This window comes from Penicillium alfredii (genome assembly GCF_028826965.1).
Source record: "Penicillium alfredii strain IBT 34128 chromosome Unknown utg000009l_segment0_segment0, whole genome shotgun sequence".
In the NCBI taxonomy this organism is placed as follows: domain Eukaryota; kingdom Fungi; phylum Ascomycota; class Eurotiomycetes; order Eurotiales; family Aspergillaceae; genus Penicillium; species Penicillium alfredii.
This window is the reverse complement of record NW_026622706.1, coordinates 4,180,466-4,197,106: the sequence shown is the minus strand read 5'-3', so window position 1 is coordinate 4,197,106 and position 16,641 is coordinate 4,180,466. Positions and strand designations below refer to the sequence as shown.

Sequence of the window (16,641 nt, the reverse complement as noted above, 5' to 3'; positions counted from 1 at the left end):
TCGGTTTGGATGATCTGAATATTGGAAGACTTCGTGTGGGGGCTGAACTTGTCGATTGAAATCCCATCGACGATCGAGTCCTATCGCAGGTTGGATCGGAGGATTAGCCGAGCGGAAATGCGTGCGAGGTGTATTGCCGAAGAAACAAGTATGCATGTCTAGCATGATTATTGTAGAGGTCATTTTGTGGAGCAGCCCCCACCTATGTCGGTGCTTCGCGCCTCCTTCCAAGCCCGCCAAGAGTCTCCACTGCGTTACGAATTACAATACGTTTCTGACTATCCTGCCATGATGTATACACGAGAATGCTTCGGTGAAGTCCTACTATATCTGTCATACTTGGCTTATCATTCAATTGCACGGTCATCTGGTGAATGTCAACTTACTACTGGACTGTTGATATTTCTATCTACTAGGGATAGCGGAATGATTGCTAAAACACTGTAATCCAAGTGGTCTTACAGTCAAATTTGCCGATGTTGAATGGCATGGCAATTGCCTAGCTCGGATTGTATCCGATGCCCTTGCAATAGATCCATACATAGTTGGAAGGAGCAAGCTCCATTCGAGTATTTGATTCCAAATCAAAGTACCGGCTGACGCCCTGGCTCAAATTAAGAACACCATCATTCCAAGAGGCGTACCGAAAGTGATCGTCGTGTTGATCACTCCATTCGGCCTCTTTCCTGGAACTCAAAAAGATGATTTCTTGAATCAACGTGGTCACCGTTTTTGAGACTGATGCCGCGTAAACAAACTTCCCTCATAGGCAGGAATTTTGTCAAGGCAGAACCACCCAGTGTCTTCACTGGGAAAATGGACCCATGGGGCTAAGAAAAGGTCTATGCCGTAGGATCAAGTTGGGGAAACGTCCTCTCTCCAAGAAGCCAAAACAAAAACATGACAGACTAAACCCCCTCACTCATTGACTCTTTTGATATGCCATCGACCCTGATTTCTGCGCTGAAGGCACCCTCGCTCTTGCTGGGCACTTCAAAACCAGTTCAACTCGCCATGGACCTCTACCATTGTACCACCTTGGCAGTATTTGCCTTGGTCGCATTGTATGTGATCACCTCGGCTCTCTCCTGGTATCGACTTCGCAAGTTTCCCGTGCCCAGCTGGTTGGCTCACTTCTCGTACGTCTGGCTTGGCCGGACAACCTATGGTGGCAAACAATATTGGGCGCACCGCGAGCTTCATCGAAAATATGGCCCATTGGTGCGCATTGGCCCCAACGAGATCATGACCGATGACCCAGACATTATCCGGGGCATGTCCTCGGTGCGCAGCACCTTCACGCGCGGCGAGTGGTATCTGACCGGCCGCTTTAACCCGTACTATGACAACCTGTTCACCGTTCTGGACAACCACGGTCACAAGCAGGCACGCGCACGTCTCTTTGCAGGATATGCGGGTCGTGATACGGCCTCTGCCCTTGAGCATGGGGTTGATCGCCAGATCACTCGCCTTACAGATCTACTGCGACAGAAGTATGCCGTTCTAGGCGACAAGGCACCTCTCTTAGATATCGGTCAAATCACCAGCTACTTCACGATGGACGTGATTACAAAGTTGGCATTTGGGCAGGAATTTGGCTATCTCGAAGAAAAAGACCTCCACGGCTTCCTGCAAGAAGTTCACGATCTATGGCCGCAGATGTCCCTTTCGGCAGATGTGCCGTGGATTCGCAGATTTATTTTCTCAAGGCCATTTTTAAAGCTGTTTGGTCCACGTGCTACGGACAAACATGGATTTGGAGCTTTGATGGGGTGCGTCAAGACACTCGGTGGCATTCAAGCCTGCGATCATGCATAACACTGACTGATGTGGATAGAGTCTCTCGGCATCACGTTCAGCAAAGATTTGCCTCCTTGCAGGATAGCAAAAAGGGCGACATGATGGTAAGAGACCTCCAACATCCCGGTTTCATGTATGTGCTGGCCTTGTCTAACACCCAATCCAGGAGTCTTTCATTAGCCATGGATTGACCCAAGCCGAGTGCGAGGCTGAGGGGCTCTTTACAATCATTGCAGGCTCCGAGAGCACCGCAGCTGCGATACGCTCTGTTCTCGTTCACACAATCAGCTGTCCTCGTGCATACATGAAGGTCAAGGCCGAGATCCGAGAAACCCTCAACAGTGGCTCCGTTGCCAGCCCCATTAGTTCCGAACAGGTCAAGGGGCTCTCATACCTTCAGGTATATGCCCTCGCCCATTCTTTGTCTTACACCTTCCCGAGCTCAGCTGACTCGATTTTCTATTCGGCAGGCCGTTGTTTATGAGGGTATCCGCATGCGGCCGCCGATCTTGGGCCTTTTCCCTAAAGTGGTGCCGGCAGCTGGGATCGAGTACGATGGAAAGTTCATTCCAGGTGGAACTAATATTTGCATGAACACATCATCGCTCCTATGCTCAACCTCACTTTTCGGGAATGACGTCGACGTCTTCCGGCCTGAACGATTTACGGATTTGGAGGAAAATGAGCGCAACGAAATGAAACGAAGCCTTGAACTGGCCTTTGGCCATGGGCAGAACCAATGTCTGGGAAAGCATATTGCGTTCATGGAGCTGTACAAAATCACATTCGAGGTACGCGTTATCCTTTCTTGTGGTTGTCGATTGGCGTTACTGACCAGAATCCTAGCTTTTGCGCAACTTCGACTTCCAGGCAGTGAGTCCCTGGCACCCGAGCGACGAGACCCTGAGCTACGGTGTTTTCCTGGAGTCGAACTTACGGGTCAAAGTGACAAAGTCCGAGCTATAATTTCTTTACGTTGAACGAGGCAGTGTGGATGTCTTTTTAGGAAAATCAATTCATATTTTATTTACTGTTCAGCGAAATCCTTCTAGACTGACCTCGATACAGTCACTTAATCCCGGTTCCGCGTAAGATAGAAATAATATGTGCCGTGAACATTCAAGTCCCGGCTGTCCATGGCGCCCAACACAATGTCATCGGTGACGCGTCGGAATGAGTCGATGATTGCTAGTTTGTCGTAGACCATCGACGCGGTCGCAACATCGCGAAAGATTACCTGGCGGATCTGCAAATTGGTCTCAGCATGTCTCCCCCTTGAATGGATGACTGCTGGGCTCACCCTGGCTTTTCCAAACTCTTCGGAGACCACGCGCTTCCCACTGTCGTCGTAGATTATGACCGGATCAACATCATCGATGGAGTGGAAGTCCTTTCCGGCCCAGCTGACTTCGAGCAGACGCTCGTGTGCAGGATGACCAGTATCCAAGCTGGTCCCCTTCCAGCTGCCAACGAGTCCTTCCGAGGGAATCGCGTCTAATTGATCATAGATCTCCGCGACGGCCGCTTCGTCGATACGGCCTTTGGCGTTGGCGATCTCAAAGAATTTATCTCTCCATTCAGGTCAGCCATAACCTTGTGTCGAAGTGTGGGCATTTCTCTCACTCACATGGCCGTCATACTTGTTTGATCAAGAGGGTCGGCGGATTTCTGATGGAGTTGGAAAGAAGGTGGAATTGAAGATCTCAGGGATTTTTAATGGAATTAATGAAACATTAGCACCCACACCCCCCCTCACTCTGTGTTCTATTTTCAAAGGAACATCGACCACTACGACCTACGTCGTCAACCATTACACTCAGAATGCCCCATCCCCTGCCTCTCACTGCGTACTTCTTTCCTCTCATTGCCGTACAGATGCCTCTGCAATTCAGTTCTCGGCCAAATCGAAATGATTCATTCCAATCGAGGCAATTGGGCCGAGGATGCCGGAATTTCCGGGGGATGAATGATCATCACAGGGGGGCGAAATCAGATGAAAACGTGGGGCATTGTCTCAATTCGACTCTGAAATATGCGTTGCTCTCCTTACCACTGTGTAGAACGGAAAAATAAGACATTGAATCAGGCTTGCAGGTATATTCTAGAACAAGCAGGTGCAAATCACCGCCAACAAGATGTGATGATCAGTCCCTCCAAAGACCAGGGAAGAGGAACCCAAGTAGAGAGGCGTTCGGGGAGGGGGTGGGGCCATAATAGCACCCAAAATTGAGAATGTCGATACTTCAGTCGACTATCAACACACTGTCTCGGTGTATTGGATATAGTCTATTGGCCCCCCATGCACAGAATAATACCATGGCTTGGACCAACCATGGGATTTGTATTTGATACCTATTCAACAGAAACATCTTGATAAACACGTATACACTAGGACCACGCTAACGGCAGCGGGCCATATGGTTTGCTCATTTTTGCGATGGAAAAGTCTTGGGAGCTCTGTCGTCCTAGAAGTTCTTCTCCATTACAAGCACACAGAACGGTCCAAGTGAAGTGGATAAGTGTTCCGCTAAGAACCTGCCGTGGGGATGGAGGTGGGGCGAGCAAAGCAAAGAAGATCGGGAAGCGTGAAGGATGATATATGTGGTGAACGTATGCTGTCTCCGGGCCGCAACTTTCCATATTTTGTCTCACAACCATGTCATACACCGAAAGGGCCCCGACTATCACGTATACGCTCATTGCGGGCTTCGCCGTTTTTTTACTCTTCAAAATCGCGCAATGGGTTCGGGGAACTCTCCGGCCCAAGGCATTCCCACCAGGGCCCCCGATAATTCCGGGTCTTGGGAATCTACTGGATGTGCCTCTGCATAAGCCGTATCTTCAATTTCACAAGTGGTCAAAAGAGTACGGTGATGCGGTGGGCATCAAGGCCGGCACCGGAAATCTGGTGATTCTCAACACCCCAGCTCTGGTATATGAGCTGTTCGACAAACGTGGAGCAACATGCTCGGACAGACCAGACTCTTATGTGATCTCCAAACACGTTGCCTACGGACCAGAAGAGAAACAGATTGCCATTTTGCAATATGACGACTACTATAAACGATGGCGCAAGGCCCTTCAGTACATTCTCGCCAGCGGAGGGGTCAAAAGGGTCTTACCTCTTCTCGAGGCGGAGGCATGTAGCTTGACACACAAGCTCCTCCATGGGGGTGACAAGAACTACGTGGAGCATCTTCAGTACTGGGCCTTCGCGGTGCCCCTCGTGATCACTGTTGGCGAGCGACTGAAGGACATGCCTCCTGAGTATATGGAGGATTTCTTCCACGCCCAAGAGGAAATTCTGAAACTCGCTATTCCAGGAGTCGCTCCGCCGGTCGATATCTTCCCCATCCTCAAATACGTTCCCGAGTTCTGCTGTTCCTGGAAGAGTCACGCCCGACTCGTTCGACAGCTGATTGTCGGCGACGCAAACAAATTCCTCAGTGGTGGCCTGAAGCAGTTTAAGCAGATCCAGGAGGACCCCAGTTCCGTGAGGTTTCAAAGCCTGCTGGCCAAGATTATGCTCGACCAGGCCGACGGAGAGTCCAAACAGAAGAATTTCTCCACCACGGAGCTGGGCTTCGCCGGGCAGGGAATGGTGGCTGCTGCCGTGGACACAACTGCCGCGACTCTCAAAAACCTGCTGGTCACCTTTGCTGCGTATCCGGACATCCTTGCCAAGGCGCAAGAAGAAGTCGATCGAGTGGGCAATGGAACACCGCCGACGAGCGACAGTCTCGGGCAATTGACGTACCTGAGGGCCTGCATTTCGGAGGTAAGTCACTCCTCAGATACACCTGAAAGAGCTACCATGTTCTAACTCAAGGTGTCATGAAGATTCTTCGATGGCGCCCAACCACTCCGAGTGCTTTTCCGCACGTTCTAACAAGAGATGAATCCGTGGGCGGCTACGTCTATCCAAAGGGTACTATGCTTATTGCGAATGCCTGGACAATCCACCGCAACGAAGAGGAATACGATCGACCCGACGAATTCATTCCGGAAAGATTTATCGACAATCCGTTTGGCATGCGAAACGTTCCTGATGTAAAAGACGCCAGCCGAAGAGTTCTGTACGCCTTCGGTTCGGGTCGGCGACAGTGTCCAGGCGAGCTTTTCGCTTACACGACCATTTCTTTGACGTTATCCAAGCTACTCTGGGCCTATGATATTTTGCCGCCGCCGGGGGGTGTCGACATAAGCGTCGAGACTGGATTTCAGGATGGGCTCGTCACACAACCCATCAATCCCAAGGTTCTGTTTCGACTGCGCGATGAGAAGCGCGAAGGCGCTGTTGTGGACGATTTGAGGCGATCAGAGGCCATTTCCAAGGAAATCTTGGGCGACTCCTGAAACTTATTTATAGAGAAAGGCGTCGGTGATCGCAATGTTGTCTACCAAAAAGACCTTCCCTCCGCATGTATATCTCGTCAATGCTGCCTGTGAGATCGAAGTCCTGATAGATTTCTATGGCCATTTCGCAACGAACTCACGACTGCCGGTCATTTATCTGTTCCCAGGGCTACACCCCGTGAGCCTGGATGACCAAATGGTGATCAAACCCCGAGACAAATAGTATGCAGACGAATTATCTGGCGCCGAAAAAGTCACCTTGAGATGCTGTTTCGGGATAGTTTCTAGAGTCGGTGGCTCGTCAACCGTAGTCGGCGAATCACTTGGGCCATAGCATGCTGGGTGTCGACTTGTCTCTCCCAGAACGGAGACAGCACTCTGGTCGTCTCTACCAGCTTGCTTAGGCTCCTCATTCCTCGCATAGCATGCTCCGCAGGTACACACTCGCCAGGTTGATTTAGGGAGACATTGAACACCTCGAGCGATATTGGTCCTTGATATCCAGTGGCCAGCACAGCGGCAGTGACCAGTTCGACCGGCATGTAACCTCCCCGAGATTGTTCTAAGGGATAGAGACGATGACTGCGGGACCATGGAAGCAGAGCCGGTGTATCTGGATCTCTCGGAAGAAGGCTGACGGGATTTACCAGTTCAGCATCACCACATTGGAAAAAGAAGATGTGGTCGCCGGGGACTGTCGCCACCAGGGATGCCAAGGACCCCGTCAGAACCTCCAACGACTCCTCGAGTGTGCCATATATGCGCCCGTGTCCATCCGGATGGTAAGGATCAGCAAACCCGACAGCGAGGACGTTGAACGCGTCGAGAATCAGCCCAACATTTGGGCGGTTGGCAAATCGCACCGGCTCCCAAGATGCCGACCATGTATTCCGCGAGGCCCAGGAAAGGCTCTCATAGCCAATCTTTAGCATGGGTCCGCCGTCTGCCAGGGGCATACGCCGCTGCCAAATCGCCAAGCTCTGCCAAATCCCTGGCAACAGTTTTGAGATCGGACGTCACTCCGTCGTCGGTGCGAATGTTGGCACACATAAAGACCAAGTCAGTGTCAAAGGCTCGCATAAATGGGAACCGCTTTGCCACATGGTCCAAAGCGTGACGACGCTCGATCGGGTCCTTGATGCCTTCGATTTTGCGAAGAGGCTGGGTACAAGCGATTCGCATGCCCAGGGACTTTACCAAACCCCCCAACTTTCGAGCCACTTGCAGGTTTTCCGCCGTTGCTTCCCATAGCTGGCCTCCTGGTAGTCCATGCTCTTCTAGGTATGCGGCCCAGCACTCGTCGAATAGGCCGATGCATTGGTAGCCCGCTTGAGCGGCTGCTTCCAGGCGTGGCGCGAGACGATGTTCTCTCCAGTTGGCCTAAGACAAAGTCGCGATACCAAACTCATATTTCACAGATGAGGGCCAGGAGATCGGCATGGTTGAATTGCCAGTCGAGCATGGGGTTCGGGGGCTGGCTTGAGCGCATATATCAAGGTGTAATGGATAATCGAATACCCCAGGATGACTCCACCCCCGCCCCGGCGACTTGATCAAAGGGCCGGAATCCCACGATGACGTTGGCTTGGGCCTATTCACAAGTATCCATCCGTAGTCAGCTCTATGTCGTTCTTTCTGTCCATTCTACTAGTCTTTCTAATTGCAATCTCCATTTCATACAATTTCTTTGTGCTTGATTGTCTGATTTATGCTTCCCAGACCCCGCAAAGACTTTGTCTTGTGCGGTTCTACAACGATCATTCTTGTTGCCGCGAGGCACGATCTAGAAAATCACTTCTTCTCACCAATTTATACGCCCGTCTCACCTCGCTAGAAGAAGCCTCGAAATCCAGGCCTAAAGATACCCTCAAACAGATCACCGAGACCCTCGCCAGTGAAATCCGCCCCAAGTCAGAATAGAATCATAACTCGAAAGTAGACAATGCCAGGGACTCATTGTTATGGCGAGGCTCCCCGGTGGTTAGAAGAAATGTCCGGGTGGATTCTCTCTCCGCACGAACTCGGCTGAACACATTCCCGGGGCTTTTGTTCACTCTTGCAGGGCCCCGTCAACCTTGGATTTTGTCTCTCGATGATACCGTTGCCTTTATTGTCCCTTGGCAGTTTGGCAGTCCCGAACGGACATCTCTAGCCCTTGAAATGACAGCACACGGAGCCAAGCTCGAACCACCTCAACCATGAGACTATCTCCAACGGCCTACGAGGGAATGCGGACTCTGCCTGGGAATACAGCCAGCGCCTTGCCCGCAATCGCGAAGGAACGTGGCTCAGGATCCTATTATGGGAGCGGGCCAGCAGTGCAGCCCGTGGTCGTACCCATTGCTTCCCCGAAACTGTATTGATTCAGAAGATCGAAAACTGGTGGCTACACCCATTGGCAGATTCCACGGACAAGGATACGTGTGCCTTTCTTACCCTGCGACAACGAATGGTGTTCCTCCAGAAACAGCTGCGATTCCAAGCACTCCTTGCACAGGACGGGTCTCACTGGGTGCGGGAATTGGTTGACACTACTCTCCAGCCCTGGTGCGATACTTGGCTGCCTCGTCCGTGTATCGACTCACCCGTTTCCCCATCAGAACGAATATCGAATATTTTTTTTCACTATGTGTATCTTCATGGAATGCCCTGGACACTATCCTCTGCGCTTCCCGGTGTTGATGGCCCACATCTGACTGCCACTCAAAAGGACTGCTTCGAATCTGCTGTCAGTTGTTGCGAGCTAGCTGTACGCGACTTGAGAGATATCGGGGAACCCCTATGCTGTATGTTAGCGCCGACATGGGCGATGATATCCTTGGCAGGCGTGTTAGCACTAAGACTATTCCCTGCCCTGTATGGGTCCCGTTTTGGGGGTGAAGCCGAACTACTGGCCCTTCTAAGCCAAGTAGCCCTGCAGCTGAAACACGCCGGCACAATCCCTTCCCATAGATTCGGAATCGCAGCATTGTTTGGGGAACATCTCTTTGTGATCCTGCTAGTCAGGTCCATCGGACTGCAAGATGTACAGCATTTTTATCATCCACCGAATATCAAGGTAATCACTCATGGATTCGATGTCGTGAAGCCTTCCGATCATCGCAGATTCTGCCACCGCAAGGCGGTAAGCCCTGCGATACCGGCTGTCCCGATCAGGAAAGTCGCGAAGTCAAACAAATTTTTCTCAAACGTGCCTGATCTGAAAGTCTCCCTGCATCATAGATGATCATTGTGCCAGTTGAGAACTAGAGAGTACTGCGGGTGGACAAAGATGATCCAGATTCACGGCATTACCGGTGCCGATGACCCCGCGCATGGTCCTATCGAAAAAGATGTCGCATTGGCGGTGGTCAGCGAGGTGGCCCAAGAAATCGATCCTGCCGTGGAAAAAAGAGTATTGCGAAAGATTGATTGGTACTTTATGCCTGCAATGCTGATAGGTCAGTTGGAAACTCGGCATTTGGGAACAACTTCAAGCTAATTTATATCTCTATTAAGGCTACGGCATGGTTTATTATGACAAGGTGCGACCAAGTAATGGGTTCTTGATTGGCATCTCACTGACATACTCATTAGGCAATCCTGGGGAGTGCGTCGCTTTTTGGCATGACGACCGACTTGTCGTTGCTCGTGGTCGACCATTCCACATCTCCACCATCATCCGACACTTCACGACTCAGCTGGGCAACATCGATCTTTTACTTCGGCATGCTCGCAGGTCTCTATCCAATGACTTTCATTCTACAGAGATTCAACGTCCGTCATGTCCTTGGGCCGGTGGTTCTTGTGTGGGCTGTAGTCTGTGCTGCAACTGCTGGCGTGACATCGTGGCAGGGACTGTTTGTGCAGCGATTCTTTCTTGGTTTGTCACACCCATTTCTATAGAATAAACTTTGCTAACCACGAGTAGGGGTCATCGAAAGTGTCATCCCGACTGGTTTCATGACCATAGTTAGTAGTTACTATACCCAAGAGGAACAGGCACTCCGCCAGGCATGGTGGTTCTCCGGCACCGGTTGGTTCACCATCATTGGCAGCGCACTCAACTACGGGTTTGCACAAATCACCTCTGGCAGTCTCGCCAGGTGGCAATACATCTACATCCTTGCTGGTGCATTGACTTTCCTATTTGGCCTTTGGTGCTGTACCATGCCTAATTCCCCCGTGTCGGCCTGGTTTTTGACACTGGAAGAACGAGTCGTTGCTGTGGAGCGGCTCCGGAAGGGGCAGACTGGTGTTCGATGCCAGCAGATCAAATGGGACCAGATCAAAGAATCTCTGCTGGACATCAAAATCTATCTGGTGGCCATTATGATGGCAGCAGCGTAAGCCTAGCTTTCCTATGAGACTGTGAATGCACATACTTATTCGTTCAGGTACACCATCAACGGGGCCATCTCAGGCTTCGGACCTTTAATTGTGTCCACCTTTGGCTACGATGCCTTGGACTCCATCTTGTTTCAGTTCCCTGTGGGCGGCATCTGTGTGATTTTCATTCCACTATGTGGATATATACCCAGCCTTATCCCAAACACACGAATTCTCATGCTGATTGCCTGCTGCTTCCCGGTTATTGCCGGCTGTGTGATGATCTGGAAGTCCCACTGGGGATATCACCCGGTTACCCCTGTAGTGGGCTATGCGCTGACTGGCTTCTTTGGTCCGGTGGTCAGCCTCATCATTACTTTGGGGGGCAGCAATGTCGCCGGGGCTACTAAGAAAACCGTCATGGCAGCTACTGTGTTTGTAGCATACACTGTGGGAAACATCATCGGACCGCAGCTGATCAACAGCGGCACGAAAGCACAACATTACCCTGAATTATGGACGGGCCTAGTCATCTGGTTTGTGTTCATCTTCTGCATGTTATTCTATTCACCTATCTAACCGAGCCTTAGCTATTGTATCACGATTGCCGCTGCCGCGGTCTTGTATGCGGTGCTTTGGAGGGAAAACCGACTCCGCAGCACAATCGAACTGGATGAAATGCTGAGAGACAAGATCGCTTTTGACGACCTCACTGATAAGCAAAACCCATTCTTCCAGTATGCCTTATAGCGTTGGAGGCGTGTTTGCCGATTTTTCATCTCCATCGCAACCGGCCATGCTCAAGAGCCAGCCAGGCTAGCATATATGGATGTTTCACACATTCCATCACAGATGTAACTTATTTTCTACCATAGAAGATATAATTCCTTGGCTAGAAATTGATTCTTGTTGGAATTCGGTGGTCCTCAGTCGGTCGACATTTGGTACATCTTCAACAAGCCGTGGATGGATTGTTCAACAGCATCGCCAACCGCCCACAAGGCGACAGCTGCTTCCACAATCGTACACAGTATATAATTCGATATACATCTTCTTTTAGGTCGAGACTCACGCAACCACGCCAGAAGCAAGCCGCTAGTTCCGCGTCTCGCGTCTCGGAATCTTAAGATTCCGTTTTACCCCGCAAAATCCCAGTTCTTATAGAAGTTGAGTCGGTCACAATGAAAGCTGATCTTTCTATCTTCAAATAACTACAATGGACCCCTCAATGGAATTTGCAAAAGATGAATCCCTGCATTTTCGTGCCTTTCGAGACCCGCGGTTCGAGGTCACCTGGGAGCCCACCGATTCACAGAACCCTCGAACATGGTCTATATGGTATCGCTGCTTCATTGTCGCGTCTATGTCTTTCTCCACTACCATTGTGTAAGTCTGATTATGTTGCGCCGCTTTTCTCCTGTCGATTTGCCTACTAAATCTGACTGCTGGACCATGTAGAGTGATCTATACAACCATGTACACGTCGGGCGTGGATGGCATGCGCCAGGAATTCAGGGTCTCATCCAACACCGTGGTTCTTCTTGGTCTGACAACCAACCTCTTCGGCCTCGCGTTGGGGTCAGTGATACTTTCTTCATTGTCGGAAATTTACGGCCGCCGGCCGGTCTATCTCATCTCTGTCTTTTTATTTGGTTTTCTGGTCTTACCTGTGGCACTGGCACAAAACATTGAAGCCATTCTCGTCAGTAGACTCTTCGGGGGCTTTTTTGGCGGGTCGATGATTGCCAGCGCACCGGGTAGTGTCACCGATGTGACGGGTGATCAATATCGCGCTCTGGCCTTGAGCTGTTGGAGTCTGGGAACTATGAACGGACCTGTTCTCGGTACTTATGCCATGGACATATCTTCTAGACTTGGGAATTTAGTGCTAATTGTCAATTTAAAGGGCCTATCATTGGCGGCTTTGTCTACCAGTATCTGGGCTGGCGCTGGATCAATTGGGTTGTTTTGATCTGCACCGGCGTCTCATTTCTGTTGATGGTGCTGGTCCAAGAAACCTATGCACCAGCTCTTCTTCGACGTAAAACAAAAATCAAGCAGACCCAGACTGGTGACAGGCGATGGTGGTGCCGCTTCGACCATGATGAGACGGGACTTCGGATATTAAAAACCAACTTGACTCGACCTGTCCGCATGATAGTCTCTGAGCCCATTTGGTGAGTTCTTAGTTGCTCTTGACTGAGCCTTCCTTTATGGGCAAAGCTGATGGGAATAATGACTTAGTGTGTTCTGGAACTTATATGTCGGAGTCGTCTACGCAGTGCTCTTTCTATGCTTTGTGGCCTACCCCATCGTTTTCCAAGAGCAACGTGGCTGGTCCCCAGGACTTGCAGGGCTTAGCTATTGTGGTATAGGAACTGGAACCGCCATTGCCGTCGCTCTGGAGCCAATGATTCGAGGTATCATTGCCATTCACCCTTGCGATCCGGCCACCGGCCGACCACCCCCAGAGGCTGCCGTGTTCGCCGTATGTATAGGCAGTGTGCTTATCCCAATTGGTGAATTCTGGTTTGCATGGACTGCTCAGCCATCAGTACACTGGATCTCTCCCATTCTTGCGGGTCTGCCCTTCGGGCTGGGAAACGGGTTGGTTTTCATCTACGCGACCAACTACATGGCCGGGAGCTATACAGTGTATGCCGCGTCAGCTCTAGCTGGCAATTCCATTGTGCGCTACGGTCTCGCCGGGGTCCTTCCTCTTGCCGGGTCCAGAATGTACCACAAGCTAGGGGCGAACTGGGTAGGGACGTTGTTGGCGCTTATGGAAGTGATTCTCATTCCGATCCCCTTCATCTTCTATAAATACGGACACAAAATCCGGCTGCAAAGCCCCATGATCAGAAAAGGGGCCGAAATCTGAGTATTTGAGATATCTTGATCTTTTTTTTTTTATGACTGCGAAGAAGACTAGCGACACATCAGAATCAGGGCCAACAGTGTGGAATAGTCAACCGCATGGAGTTGTTTACATAGATCAGCATATTGACATTTAATCATCTATCTTGCTTTTGATTGTTTCAGATCAATTTAGCCATGTAACACTCGAAATCCAGGTCTTCTGCATACCCAAAGCCGAAGCAAGTACACTCAGAATGCTCAGTCCTGATGATTCTGAAATTGCCAACTGATCGAACTTGTGCTATAGGGGATACCAAGGATTCTGCATCAAAGAGAAGTTATTGGGCATATGCAATTAATCCCACACCGGTGGAAGATCAGTGCCCAACCCCTTTGCGAACAAATTCTGCAACCACTCCATGCCCTCACCTATCATTTCACCTGGCACCCAGGCATTAGGGTCAGGCGCGAGATCTCCACGATCTCGCACGGTGGGTGTATGTGATGGATCAATCTGTGCTTCACGTAAAGGAATGCCATAGGCGCCATCTGTACCAGCAGGATCACCGCCAAACTGCCTAACATGAGATGGACCTCCACTGTTGTCACAGGAAGACATTTTATGGTGAAATATATTCCTTGTGTGGCAACCTCCTGGCGTGTCGGAGACCAGAGCTCTCGCTTCAGCATCAAAGTCGGTGGTCACTAGGCCCTCATGTCGATCTGATTGGTGACTGGATTTTCGAGTGCCGAATGATCTTGGGTTGAATTGGCTTTTATCAGAGGTTTCCTCTCCATTTAGATGAGCAACTGGCCTTGGTGTGGCTACTGACAGTTGCTGCTCTTCTTCAGTATCTCCAGGCTGATGTGAATCGGAATTGCCACTGCGGGAGCAGGATGTATACACCGAGCGTGGTGCCGAAAATCCAGATGTGCCGTCGTCAGTATTTTCTCGTGGTGCATTATTTGGCTCCAAAACCAAACTGGCCATTTCATTGAGCTTCCAGATAGCTCGGGCCATATTTCCCGACACCCACGTCCTGCGGCAGTGTCTCTTCAGCGATCTGGCTGCCTCTAAGGTTGAATCACGGTAAGTATCCTTGAATGAGGGTTGCTTGATAATGAGCCCTAGTGCAATGATCAAGGCGTTGGCGAGATAGTGCAAAAAAGGAAATGTGTACTTGGGATGCTCTTCTGATACGTCTTTATAATCTCGAAGGATGTTTTGGACCAGACGCATGCAAATCACCTGGTTCTCAATCACCTCCGGAGCTGGCTGGTGGTTGCACCATACCCTCTGGAGCATTGGCTTTCGGATCAAAAGATAGAGGGATGACCATCGCTGGGAAATGATTAGCAACAGCAGATACAATATGAGGTACCCCGAAATAGCCGTGGGGACTTACAATCCGCATGATCAATTGCTGCTTGATCTGCCACCAAGCCAACCCTTCAGTCTTACGGGTCCGGGCATGCCAAGGATCGTAAGTAAACTCTGGTTGCATTTCCTTCTGGGATTGCGTGATCAACAGTTCCAAATACTCATGAATGAGTGGGCTGGGAGTGGAGTCGGACGTGGCAGCACCGTACAACGCCTCCCAGACCTTCCCAATGACTCGCGAATAGTTGACCATAGCAACAAGATATGGAACAGTTGTAGATCCGAATGCGGTGGCGTCTTCACCAGCATCAGACCCGGGCAAATGTTTGTGGTATCTGCTGAGCTCTTCATCGCTCATGTTTCGCGGTAGGCCAACATCGACATTCACATCCTGAATGAGAAACGGCCGACCGGTCTCAATGGCCAATCGCCTGTCCAAGAGGTATACACACCACCAAAGACGTCGGGACATTTCACTCTCAAAGAGAGCCATGCTATCTACCGCCCTACGTCTCTGGAGACCCAGGTGGTGTATATGCGAGATGGTAAGAGCGAGGAGCTTTTCCGCAGATTCATGTGCATCGAGTCGGAACAGATAAATGACCTAGAATCCACAGGTCACTTGGATTAGCTAGGCTGACCTGGTCGAGTCCTGATTTTGTTCCCGTACTTACCATCAAAACCACCGTCTGCATCGAGAGTATCTGATTCGAGCACTGGTGGAAGCCGTCAAGGAGGTCTCCAAAGATCTCCCGTGCGGCACTGTAAAATCTCCAACCAGCAGAGTATTGCCGATCTTCGCGATCTGATCGTGATGACTCCACGCATCTACCATTTGCAAGACACAGCAGGATGTGGGCCACTCGGACACAATGAAGGCCATCCGGTTGGATGTTGTGTCGACAGTGAGATAGGCGTTCCCACACGTCGGCATAAGCCTCCTGTAGACTGGGAAGATGCAAAAATGGAACAAGGATATGCACCTCATCGCGGAAATTGCATATAAGTCTGTCCCACAGTTCTCGATCTGGTGTGATACCATGAGCTTCGAGGGAGTTATGGATTACGCTGCCCGCTCGGCGCTCCATCGGGTGGTCGCGTAAATTTGGAGACGGAGTCAATCGAGACCCCGTGTGGTGATTCGGAGAAGTGGAGCCTCCTCCTGTATATCCCATTCCCATCTGCTCCAGCCGACCTTCCACTACGGTGAGGTTGTGAGAAAGAGAGGTCTCTCCTGAGAAGGTCGGGACTTGGAGTGGAGGATTGCTCTGGTTATGATCGCGAGGAGCATTTTCAGAGCCCTGGATCTCTGGGGCCCGCAGGAGGCTCAGCTCATGTTCGATGCGACACAGGCGAGAACTGAGATCTTGTGTCGCAGGCCTGGCACTGGCGTCAACTCTCACCATCTCGACTCCAACCTTCTCCACACTCACCTCCGCTCAATCGCCCGCCATTTCCCTCGCATGTCCGTGCCTTGTCTCTCACAACTGCGGTTTCCACCTACACATGGTCGACAGGGAGCGTTGCCATCGCACTACCACAGACAGGGCCTTGTCAGTTGTGACCTTTTTTTGGCCTTGGTGCTTTGGAGTGTCTCCTACCTTGATCTTCCGGCGCTTGCATTGGCCGCTAATATCAAAAGAAGGGCCTCAATCAGCATATTTAGAAGCGAGAACTGGGAGGGGATACCAACCAAGCTTTGGAGGTATATTTTCCTCGCCTGGTTCGTTTGGCCCGACGTTGGATGAAACCATCTTGGTCTTGACTCTCATTACTCCCAACCTCGCCTTGGATTGACGAGTGAGTGCCAGGGGCCCCCAACCCAGGAATTCTTTGGTTCGACGCGGCATTTCTCATATCGAGTGCGACACGCAGTGAACCTCGTGGGAGGAGAACGGAATTCTGAAGCGCAGGGGGTGTGGGTCTCTCGGAATCAT

At 50.8% G+C, this 16,641-nt stretch overlaps 7 protein-coding genes across 7 annotated transcripts; 4 read left to right on the top strand and 3 right to left on the bottom strand.

The window, feature by feature from the left end:
* Window positions 1-939: 939 nt before the first annotated feature.
* On the top strand, window positions 940-2,766 carry NUU61_007527 (cytochrome P450; the record flags this gene model as incomplete). Its single annotated transcript, XM_056658052.1, has 5 exons — window positions 940-1,772; window positions 1,838-1,904; window positions 1,967-2,200; window positions 2,271-2,591; window positions 2,647-2,766. The coding sequence occupies 5 exons, from the start codon at window positions 940-942 to the stop codon at window positions 2,764-2,766; spliced, it is 1,575 nt and encodes a 524-aa protein (XP_056510852.1).
* Window positions 2,767-2,872: 106 nt separating this feature from the next.
* On the bottom strand, window positions 2,873-3,438 carry NUU61_007526 (DUF4334 domain-containing protein; the record flags this gene model as incomplete). The annotated part of the gene is made up of 3 exons (XM_056658051.1): window positions 2,873-3,046; window positions 3,101-3,371; window positions 3,428-3,438. 3 exons carry the CDS (start codon window positions 3,436-3,438, stop codon window positions 2,873-2,875), a joined length of 456 nt encoding a protein of 151 aa, XP_056510851.1.
* A 1,018-nt stretch (window positions 3,439-4,456) lies between these two features.
* Window positions 4,457-6,156, top strand: NUU61_007525 (cytochrome P450; the record flags this gene model as incomplete). The annotated part of the gene is made up of 2 exons (XM_056658050.1): window positions 4,457-5,578; window positions 5,641-6,156. The coding sequence occupies 2 exons, from the start codon at window positions 4,457-4,459 to the stop codon at window positions 6,154-6,156; spliced, it is 1,638 nt and encodes a 545-aa protein (XP_056510850.1).
* A 284-nt stretch (window positions 6,157-6,440) lies between these two features.
* Window positions 6,441-7,917, bottom strand: NUU61_007524 (uncharacterized protein; the record flags this gene model as incomplete). Its single annotated transcript, XM_056658049.1, has 3 exons — window positions 6,441-7,065; window positions 7,115-7,536; window positions 7,837-7,917. The coding sequence occupies 3 exons, from the start codon at window positions 7,915-7,917 to the stop codon at window positions 6,441-6,443; spliced, it is 1,128 nt and encodes a 375-aa protein (XP_056510849.1).
* A 1,510-nt stretch (window positions 7,918-9,427) lies between these two features.
* On the top strand, window positions 9,428-11,214 carry NUU61_007523 (putative MFS transporter; the record flags this gene model as incomplete). The annotated part of the gene is made up of 6 exons (XM_056658048.1): window positions 9,428-9,596; window positions 9,655-9,680; window positions 9,733-10,018; window positions 10,067-10,481; window positions 10,533-11,000; window positions 11,055-11,214. The coding sequence occupies 6 exons, from the start codon at window positions 9,428-9,430 to the stop codon at window positions 11,212-11,214; spliced, it is 1,524 nt and encodes a 507-aa protein (XP_056510848.1).
* Window positions 11,215-11,938: 724 nt separating this feature from the next.
* On the top strand, window positions 11,939-13,345 carry NUU61_007522 (MFS transporter; the record flags this gene model as incomplete). The annotated part of the gene is made up of 3 exons (XM_056658047.1): window positions 11,939-12,308; window positions 12,371-12,641; window positions 12,709-13,345. The coding sequence occupies 3 exons, from the start codon at window positions 11,939-11,941 to the stop codon at window positions 13,343-13,345; spliced, it is 1,278 nt and encodes a 425-aa protein (XP_056510847.1).
* Window positions 13,346-13,678: 333 nt separating this feature from the next.
* Window positions 13,679-16,169, bottom strand: NUU61_007521 (fungal specific transcription factor domain-containing protein; the record flags this gene model as incomplete). Its single annotated transcript, XM_056658046.1, has 4 exons — window positions 13,679-14,665; window positions 14,730-15,308; window positions 15,379-16,084; window positions 16,138-16,169. The coding sequence occupies 4 exons, from the start codon at window positions 16,167-16,169 to the stop codon at window positions 13,679-13,681; spliced, it is 2,304 nt and encodes a 767-aa protein (XP_056510846.1).
* Between the last annotated feature and the right edge of the window lie 472 nt (window positions 16,170-16,641).